The sequence below is a fragment of the Helianthus annuus genome, chromosome 17 (genome assembly GCF_002127325.2).
Source record: "Helianthus annuus cultivar XRQ/B chromosome 17, HanXRQr2.0-SUNRISE, whole genome shotgun sequence".
Taxonomy (NCBI): Eukaryota; Viridiplantae; Streptophyta; class Magnoliopsida; order Asterales; family Asteraceae; genus Helianthus; species Helianthus annuus.
The window spans coordinates 177,690,285-177,701,142 of record NC_035449.2 but is presented as its reverse complement, the minus strand read 5'-3'; the positions used below and the strand labels follow the sequence as shown (position 1 = coordinate 177,701,142).

Genomic DNA, 10,858 nt, shown 5'->3' with positions numbered 1-10,858 from the left:
GTTTTGATAAAAAGACGGGGTGCCAATTCATTGAAGAACCTAGAATTGTAGAATATAGGGCTAACTATTACTTTGTAAATACATATTTTAAGGTTGAAACTTAAAGTTGTTGATGTTTTTTTTTCTGAAAATCATTTGATCAAGTTCTTTTGGCAAGTCCATTTGATCAAGATGATAAGCAACTTAGGTTGTTAAAGCAAATACCTCTATACATATCATTTTTTAACAAGCTGGCGTTGTTGAGATTTCTGAGGAAATCGTTATTACACTTTTGGAAAGTCTTGGTTTTTGGATTACGGATTTTGATTTAAATTAAGGTTTATGTTGGTGGTTTAGGTTATTTATAACAGGGAGATTGATCAAAGTCGAGGTTTTGGGTTTGTAACAATGAGTACTGTAGAAGAAGCATAGAAGGCTATTGATATGTTCCATGGTTATGTAAGTTTCTTCATTGCTTTTGGCTTGTATAGTAATAACTTAGTCGAATCTTGCAACCGACACCAATATTTTGAAAACCGGTTGGACTGTAAACCGTCACACTGTTAGATAACTGGAGGGACAACCGGTCAAACTGACAGGATGATGTCACAAATAATTTTTAAAATATTTATATATATTACCTTAAAATTTGAATAGTATATTGTTATATTTTTTTATATTTAAAATAATAATAGAAGCATATTTTTTAGAAAGAAAAGAAAACGAGAAGAGGTTTTTGTTGAAATAAGAATATTAATTTATCTACACCACATGAAACAGAGAAGAAAGTTACTGAAAATCAAAGTTCGTCCCGCCACTAAACCAGCTCACACACCACTCATAAAAAAGGGTCCAGTTTGTAACAACATTGACCAAATTAAGCATAAATGAGCAAGGGATACTGTTTCATTTTGTTTGAATCAGGAATTAGGAGGCAGGATCTGAACTGTGAATAAAGGTTGCTACAAAAGGATCAAGACCCGGTGCACCCCAAACTTCTGGGCCTTCATACACACTGTATGTCGGGAACCTACCGTGGGACACAGATGGTGAACGTCTTGAGCAGATTTTCAGAGAACACAACACGAGAAGGTGGTCAATTCATGCATTGTTTCCGACAGGGAGAGTGGGGATCTCGTGGTTTTGGGTTTGTGTCAATGGCGTCCTGATAGTGAAATGAATGATACTATTGAGAATCTTGATCGACATGTATTGCATTACTTTTTACCTTTTTGGAATACTCCATTTCGGCCTCGAAACTCGCATTGTAATACTATGTTTTAACACGGTGTGTATTTGTTGGTTGCATTTTCTGGGTGGGAGAGCGATTAGAGTGAATGTAGCAGAGAGACTAAGATGTGGTGGCTTTTGACTGACAGGAACTTGATTAATATTTTTAAGAGTGGTAATTGTCTATTTGCAGGGTTTACATTGGGTAATAGTTGTGTAGGACATATACGTAGAGTGTAGATGTCAAGATCTCTTAGCTCATATATCGTTTTTTTGTTGCAGCAGTAATTACCATGCTTGTGATTTGATATGGAGCTCTGGTCTAACCTATTACCCCCCCGGAACCCACATTTAGCAATTAAAAACCATAATTTGCAGGTGAATTGAGCCAATGTATCCCGCTCTCTTCAGCTACAGATTCATATTTTTTCTCTAAATATTGTCATGTAAATGTATACTGTAGATCTGTAGGGTGAACAGTGAACAACTATGCCCTTTTTGCTGTACTTGTAACTTGTAAGCTTTGTTCCACTTGAAATGGCATTCTAATTTTTTTTCAATAAAATGACCTTTTTTATTTCAAACCACAAACATATTTCTAGCAATCAGAATAGCAGCATGTAATAACACTAAATGTGGTCATGTAAACTAATAATATAGGAGCCTGACATCGTCAAACTGCACTCAAGTTTAATGACAGAAGCCATCCGCAGTTACGAAAATAATCAAGTTTTGGTAATTTTGATTGGTTGGAAGGTCTCCAACCACATGTTTTCTCTAAAAAAAATTATACGTATGTTTTGCCTACCGTTTACTTTTGCATTAAAATGACACCATTTCATGTTTTAGTACTCTATCAGTTTTATTTTCGATCGTTTTGTGGTTGTAAGCTGTTGACGTTCGTTTTCCTGTTACAAATTAAAGAATGATTCTTTTGTTTGTAAAGTTGTTTAAATTTGTGTACACTTAATATAGATTAGCTTTGTTTGTTACGATGTTAACGTAACCCGTCCATCGGACGGGTATTAAACTAGTTTTATTTGATATCATTCATTCAATTTTAATATTTTTGAAGTTGTGAAGAGATAACACCCATAGTTCCATAGGTTCATGTGGTGTCCCGGATTCACACCTCTAGTTGTGGATTCATGGAAAACTATATAATTAAACGTGTTTATAATTACAAAGTTACATAAGGTAAAAGAAACAATAATGGTTGATACGAGGGCCGGATGTTGCACATTTTGCTATATCGATTTAGATAAAAGTTTAGTAGTAATGATAACTCCCCGCACGCTACGATGGGTGTGCAGATGCAAAGAAAAATATGTAAGACGTTATTAAAATCAACATAAAAAAAATTAATTTAAAACTTTTATTTAATATAATCAAGACGATTAATAAAATACCCTTAAGAACATAAAATATATTATGTGTGAGACATTTATTTCCCCTAATAGTTATCACAAACAATTTATATGCTTTCTAACCACTTTGTCACATCACGTAAAACTAAACAACAGATCAACAAAACAAGCAACTAAAAAAAGGAAAGACACTAATAGAAGCATTGACAAATCATAACCATCTTCAAATAGACTGAGTCGGGCTCCGACTCCTACGGTATCTCTTCCCATGGTGGTGGTTGTGGCCGCTACCAAATGTTACCGGGTCAAACTTCTTCAACCTCTTAGCCTCTTTAGGGTTAAACACACACTCGGAGGGTGGCGTTTTGTACCTAATTTTATCATAACAATACGAATATTGCATATGTTTTTTCCTAAAACTTTCCATTTTCGCCCTTTGTGAGGGTGTGATACCAGTTGGGACTGTGTTAAGGTTTGGTGTGGTTTCACATTTGAATGATGTGAGCTCAATGGGGTCCACCGCGCATCCATGGAGGATAAAGTTGGAAAACTCGGCAATATAAGGGGCGTATTTGTAATTTACCTTGTATTTGCCACCATTTGTAGCCCACTCGGAAGCATCCCATATCGTTGCATATAAAGTCATCGGCTTTGAAGGGAAATCTCCGCCCATAGATTCCGTTCTTTTGATCTCTCTGATGGCGACATCGTCAACATAAAATCTAAACAAAAAAAAAATAACAATTTCCAGACGCATTCTAATAAAAAAATTGACAAATAATATTCACTTCACATTCCAATTATGTATGCAGATAGTGATTTTTTTTGACAAAAATCAAAAGTTTTGTTAAGAAACGCAAACTCAAAAGAGTTTACGGTCTAGAGTAATCTAACCAGGTTATGCGTTCAAACGATACGCATGATAACAAACATGTCATAGCTTTAACCATGCGCGGAAAACGGGTTAACTTAAAAGACTACCATAAATGATTAAATCAAAATAAAGTTGGTTACATGTTTTCAGAATTTAAAAAGATGAGAAAATTACCAATCTACCCTTTCTTTTATAGGAATGAGCAAACATTGAATAGTGGCAGATGCAGGTGATGATATATAATTGAAGTTAGGCAGAGAGGTGTCACTATTGCTACATGAAAAGCTAATCAATATATCTATTACATCATACAATTTACCACTAACACAATTATTCCAGCAGCTTTAAATGGTAAATAAATTATATCATGGTATGGAGTGTGGACCATTTGCCATTTGGGTACATCAACATATTCCATAGCAACCCATAAAGTACTTGACATACCACATTATCATCATCATGTAATGTTCCAAAGACATTATGATATCATGACATCTTAGGAATGCATTATACAAAATCACCATCATCCTCATGAATTGTTCTAACCTAATTATGCAAGTTTAAAAGAGAATATATGAAATTTCCCCGTGTTAAATATAAAGAAAATCATAAAAAATGAACATTTTTGGAGACTTACCTAAATAGCTATGTATTGATTTTATCTCCCCGTATCATCATAAATTTATTGAAACGCACAAACCTAACCAGCTTTTTAAGAAAGTTTTAGTAGATAAGGTACAAATTTTTCACATGTCTATAAAGATAAGTAAAAATATTGGTTGGATTTATATACATCAAGGCATGTCTATTATACCTAAAGATAAAGTAGATATCCAAAATATAAGATAACTAGGTGAGATACCCGCGCTACGCGGCGGGTTATCTCGTAAAAAGGTGGTGAGTGCATTTTTAGGTTCGTTAAAGCATCAGTGTGATATTTGTACTTGGTATTGTAACCAAAAGATATAAATCTAAAAGGATATTAACACATTTTTACAATTATCGAAAACTATATATAGAAACAAATACCGGTACAAGTGTCAATGTTGTTCGGCGGAGCATCGGTTCCATCACTGGCATTCACTATTGTATATGGTAAAAAAACTTGATTGCCAATAGAACTTTATATTCAATCACTTTTATACACTTATGTCAAGAAAACCATAAAAAAGAATACAATACTGGTACCGATGTAGTTCGAACAGTATTGGTCAGATCCGTCACGGTAAAGAACAAAAAAAAAGTTAACTATATTTACTCGTTCAATTAAAAGTTTTATCAGATAAAAATAAGCATGTTGCAATAGTGTATTCAAAATTTTATACTATATTACTCAGGTAACAAAAAAAAAAGGTAAACGGTGTAGCTATATATATACCTCAACGAATTTTGTATCACCATACTGAGAAAACCATAAAACTGAATATAACACCGGTATCGATGGATGTTTGTTTGAATTAAAATTTCATGAAATCATAGATAAAACTAAACATGTTGCAATGGTACATTCAAGATTTTATTAAACGTTATATTATATTACTCAAATAACGAATAGGGTAAACGGCTTATAAAACATCGTATTATATTATATTCCTTAGATAATGAAAATGGTAAACGACATCACTTTATGTTACTGTATACAACTTGATTTTTAATATAAATTTCATGTCTAAGCGTAGATTTAAGAAATATCATATTTTTAAGTTATAAAACAAAAAACGAATCTACTCAAAAGAAATTATAACAATAAAATATTATAATAATTATAATAAAAAATAGTTACAGGGAAAAAAAAACTAAAAAAAAAACTTTTAATAGACTCTCTTGTATTAATTCTTTTCAAAAAGTAACCAAAAGAAAAAAAACCTATTTAAAATTATCTACTGTACATGTCTTTGTATTTGTAAGATATAAGAATGTGTTTTGTGATTGTAGAGGGAAGAACCAGTATGAAATGAACACTAGTGTATAAATATACTTATGTATAAATATACTTAAAAATGAATGTCTAGACACACTAAAAATGATTATTAAATAGTTTTCCAGAAAAAAAATATGGAATATTAAATTGTAAAAATATTTTTTTCAAAAGGCGTGAATTATTCGCGAATGTCGGGAGGTCTAGCATACGTTGTCTTAATCGGGTTCGCGCTAGAGAGCCCCCCGCACAATAGATCCCCAATTTAACCCCTCAATGAGAAACATCTATTATTCAAACTCAAACTTGAGACCTAAAGGAGAAAACTCATCCAGACCCAACATAAGTGAAACTTAATACTCGCGACTACCACTACATCACTAGTCATGTAAAAAATATATAATCACATGATGATCATATTGAAACAAGTGGTGTCATTTCAACATCTTTTTAAAGTTGTTTCCATCAAAGTAAGTGCATGAGACAAATCCAGAAATGTGAAAAAAAAACAAGAAAAAAAACTTTTGGCAGAAAGAATGTAAGCTAGCCAAAAACATCTTTTTTTTAAAGCAAAAAAAAAAAAAAAAGTTAACAAAAATCACCTTTAGTAATATTTATTTATATATTTATTGCAATCACTATATACATAAATACTACTATTTTCTTTGAAATTTTAGGCTCGTTATGGTTATGGCTGAATCAAGCTCGATGAGTGAATCTCAGACTCAAGTAGATCCAATTTAGGCCTGAGCTTGACAAACTCGTCTAAGTTCAGCTCGGTTCAAGAATTTAACATCTTGAGTCACTAATGAGCGCTTGACTCGTTTACACCCTATTCGTAGCTTGTGAAGCGCAAAATAAACGTATTAAATGACCAAAAACGAACTTGGATAGTTGGTAAATAACTTACATGATGTGAGTGTGAGTCCAAAGGATGCTATATCTATGGAAATCATCGGTAGGATCAAACCAAAGACCATATCTTTCTTCTCTACCAACAACTGTGCTTCCATTTCCGTAAATATTCGTCTGAATTCTCCATTCTTTTCCTCTAATATTACCCAGAAACTCAAAATCAATTTCATCATGATTCTTCTCAAATATATCTCCATTTGACATCTGCAATAATTAATAACAAAGATACTAATAATGATAAAAATAATAATAACATAAATTTAATTGTTTTATTGTTCTATATAGAGCAGGGACGACAACAATTAATAACTCGACTCGTTTATTAAATAGATATATCTGAACACGACTCGTTCAATAAATAGGTTAACTCGAACACGACTAGTTTAACAAATTGGCTAACCAGGGGCTTATTTAAAAGAAGTCATTATTTAGATTTTAGAGTTGAAAAGTGTTAATATATGAAGTTAGATATTTTGATTTTTGAATATCCTTCTAACAATTCATTTGAATTGCAATACAGACATCAGGAATCGAATTTTGTATGTGATTCCAAGCTAATTATAAGATCACCCGTAGTGGAAGGGGTATAGGGCGTTTTATTCCCCATAAACGCCCCATCACGCCTGCCTCACCGCCCCCGGGGCCTTTTTGATGGGTTTTTTTGTTGGGCGTTTCCTTAAACACGCCTGATTGAAGAGAGAATGGCCAATGGAACATTTTTTATGGGTTTTTTTTTTAATTTTTTTATGTTAATTCAATTTCAATATCTAATCATTGCAAGAGGCATTATACCACTACACCACTATTTAACTTCAAACACCTTTGCTGACTAGGAGCCACATGTCGAAAGGAGGGGCTTGAAGTTCAAGCCCCACTACATATGGTGTAAGAAAGATAAAAACACTTGGACAAAATTTTGATTTAAATAAGAGAATAACTCATCAAAAGTAGTGATTTTGGGTGAAAGTATTCATTAATATTGAATGTGAATGAAGAAATTAAGAAATAATTATCAAGCAATGAGCAGCAAAAAAAATTCACTTCTATCAATTTTTATCAAACTTTAGCAATGACAAAAAGGCAAAAACATTTTTTTTCAAGCCCCTCTCGCGAGGCAGACACCATACCACTAGATGAGTATACCATGGGTTAGACAAAACATTAATTGAATGCACATTCAAAACACTACAAACAATTAAACCGTTAAGTAAATCATCTATTCAACCAGTTAACGGTTTAAAAATTAGGTTTAACGGTTCTATTCATGGTTTAAAACTTGAAATTGACTGTTTAAACCGAACGGTCCCTCACCTTTATTATTTATTCTTTTCTACTTTTTTAGAATATAAAGTTAGCTTATAATGTTCATCGAATATAAAGTTAGCTTATAATGCTCATCAACTTTTTTTTTTTTTTCATATTTCTAATATTTTCTTTCTGGTCTTGAAAATAAATAAAATCAATTTATAGACCGTCAATTTATGAACTCAATTATATATAAAAACAAACAAAATCAAGTCAACAATATAACAAAGATAAAACTAATTTAAAAAAATTTAAGTAGGGCTGTAAATGAACCGAACGAACACGAGGTTCGTTAAGGAAATAAATGTGTTCACGAACGGTTCATGAACACTTATCGAACGAGATTTTATGTTCGTGTTCGTTCATTAAGGAAATGAGCGTGTTCGCGCACGGTTCACGAAAACAAATAAATTTGGCAAACGCGACGAAGGATAAAGGTAGATGGCTCAGAGAGTAGCACTGGAACCTGAAACCCTTATTGTGGAAGGGAGGTCGACCGTATTCGCCGATGTAAATAATGAGAAATGAAAGAGAAATGGTGCATAAACAAGGTGAAAGAGGGTTTCCTAGTTTAATTGTCAGGGTAATAAAATAAATAAAAGTTTAATAATATAAAAATTATAGATAAAATATATGAAAGTACAAAAATATTCAATTAAAACACAAACATATGAACATAAACAAACGCAAATGAACGAATGTTCATGAACATGTTCAGGAACACCTTACCGAACGTTCATGAACACAATTGAACGAAGGAGACCTCTGTTCATGTTCGTTCATTTAACTAATCGAACAAAATTTCTTGTTCATGTTCGTTCGTTTATTAAACAAACGGACATAAACGAACTTCCCGCCGAACGGTTCACGAACTGTACGCTGAACGTTCGGTTCGTTTACAGCCCTAAATTTAAGAAAAGAATGTTGGAAGTCTAGTGTGAATGAAAGTCTCAAGTGGGTAATTCACTTTGTCCCACATCGGTGTGGGAATGAAAAGATAGGCTATATATAAGGAGAAACCTTAATGAAGCCTTTGAAGTCTTATGACATGTTTTACCACAAGTCCTACCCGCGCGCACGCAGGGGGGGTGCAAAAAATGGAACCGGATTTAGTTGAACTCGTGTACGCCCGCACGTCCTGCGGACACGAATGCAGCTCCGAAAACCCGGGCTCGCGGGAGACAGTTTTTGCACTCGAGACTGACTAATTATTTTTTATAACTGAAATTTTTCAGTTTTAATGAGAACCATTATACTATTCAGTTTCGAAACCGCTGAGCCATTATGTGAGTTAATTCTCTGCAATGATGATGCATAAGTTTTGAAACCGAATAGCTTTAATTCTCTGCAATGATGAGGCCAGAATCAGTTATGATCTGTGCCTATAAAACCCAATACAGACCAACACAGTAATACACACCGAAAAACAATCTCTTCTCTCGATCTCTCTGCAGCATTCTCCGGTTTATTTTTCAGGCAAGTGTTCAAGTCCGGCAGCGCTCGGTGCTGTTTCGAACCGGCGTACCCTGGGAACAGACGGCGAATCTGTTTAAGGGAATTGTGTCAAACACAAGCCCGGTTAAATCGTTTACTGTTTCTTTTTACTTCTATTTGTAATCTTCTCTAACCGCTGTTCTCATCAGTGGTTCTGTTTCAACTTGCCACTGCTTCTAATAGACAGTGGTTGATCAACGGTTAGACTGATCAGTGCTTAAACTGATCAGTAGTTAAGTTCATCAGTGGTTAGTCAAACTGATCAGTAGTTTATCAAACAGATCAGTGGTTTCTAATCAGTGGTTCCTAATCAGTGGATACAAAACAGTGGTTATTTTTCTAACAAAGAACTCACATAAAAAGCAACAACAACACCGGCTGTATAATCTGCAGGAAGTTTAATGGAGGCACTGAAGAATCCATGGAAATAGAGGTCTTGAGACACAAATCCAGAACCTGCACACACACAAAACACACTATAAATACACACATAATGAAGAAAATGAACCGAACAATACAAATAATACATTTGTACATAATGTTTAACATGTGATGCATAAAATGGTTATCATGTAACAAGGGGTGCGTTTATCTCGAAACGAAATCAATAATATGTTAATATTATACGGTTAACTCTTTAAGAGTTAACTGTCATTTTCGTCCATACGGTTTGTTCACTTCTACCATTGCAGGCCAATTTTCAAAAATGCACCAGTTTCTTCCCTGACATACTGGAAACGTGCTACTTCAGTTCAAAAATTAAACTCAGTTAAGCAGACAGGTTGAATGAGGGTATTATTGTCAATTCATATATCTTTTATTTTCACCTTATTTTATTTAATGAATTGACAATAATTGCCTTCACTTAACCTGGCTAATTTAACTGGGTTTTAATTTTTAGACCAAAGTGATACGTTTCCAATATGTCAGGGAGAAAACTGGTGTATTTTTATAAAATGACCTGAAATGACAAAAGTGAACAAACCTACAAAAATGACAGTTAACTCTTTAAACAATTACACACAAATATGACATGCGGTTCTTGTGGTTCTCAACTTACAAACTAACCTGTTCGTTCATCAAGAGATAACTGAACCGATTTTCGATCGTCGAATACCATTAAATTATCATCTCCAAACAACTTCGAATACCCTTCATCAAAAGATAGAATGGGTAGATCATCATTTCTTGAAAAACCATGAACAACAACGAAAACAGAACATAGCATAACAAACATCATATGAAAACTATCCATTTATGTTCTTGGTTGGAGGTTGCAATTATGAAGCACAAGGTGGGATGCAGCTGTTACAGAAACACTAAGGTAGCGTTCGTTTCATGAAATGGAATGGAATGGAATTAGGAAGTTTTTCTTTGTAAAATTGATCTTGGTTGGGGGAGGGAGGAATTTGAAATCCCATGAATTTCTTTAATCAATGAAATTTGTGACTATTTCAACATTCCATTCCATTCCTTCATTAGAGTGAAGGATTTCAAAGGAATGTTGAAATAGTCACAAATTTCATTGATTAAAGAAATTCATGGGATTTCAAATTCCTCCCTCCCCCAACCAAGATCAATTTTACAAAGAAAAACTTCCTAATTCCATTCCATTCCATTCCATGAAACGAACGCTACCTAAGTTTAAAGTTTGCTAAGGTTTTTTGAAAGAAGATGAAGAGAGAGATTGTGGAAGAGAAGTGAGCGGTTTTATCGGTGTGACACTGTCAGATGTATATATCATTTCGACAAATTTCACCGATTTGTTTTTTTTTT

At 33.6% G+C, this 10,858-nt stretch overlaps 1 protein-coding gene across 1 annotated transcript; it reads right to left on the bottom strand.

The window, feature by feature from the left end:
• Nucleotides 1-2,623: 2,623 nt before the first annotated feature.
• On the bottom strand, nt 2,624-10,847 carry LOC110925527 (probable xyloglucan endotransglucosylase/hydrolase protein 28). The gene is made up of 5 exons (XM_022169468.2): nt 10,721-10,847; nt 10,151-10,401; nt 9,438-9,538; nt 6,279-6,487; nt 2,624-3,298 (listed from the first exon to the last, which is right to left on the bottom strand). Exons 2-5 carry the CDS (start codon nt 10,335-10,337, stop codon nt 2,800-2,802), a joined length of 996 nt encoding a protein of 331 aa, XP_022025160.1. The 5' UTR covers nt 10,338-10,401; nt 10,721-10,847; the 3' UTR covers nt 2,624-2,799.
• Between the last annotated feature and the right edge of the window lie 11 nt (nt 10,848-10,858).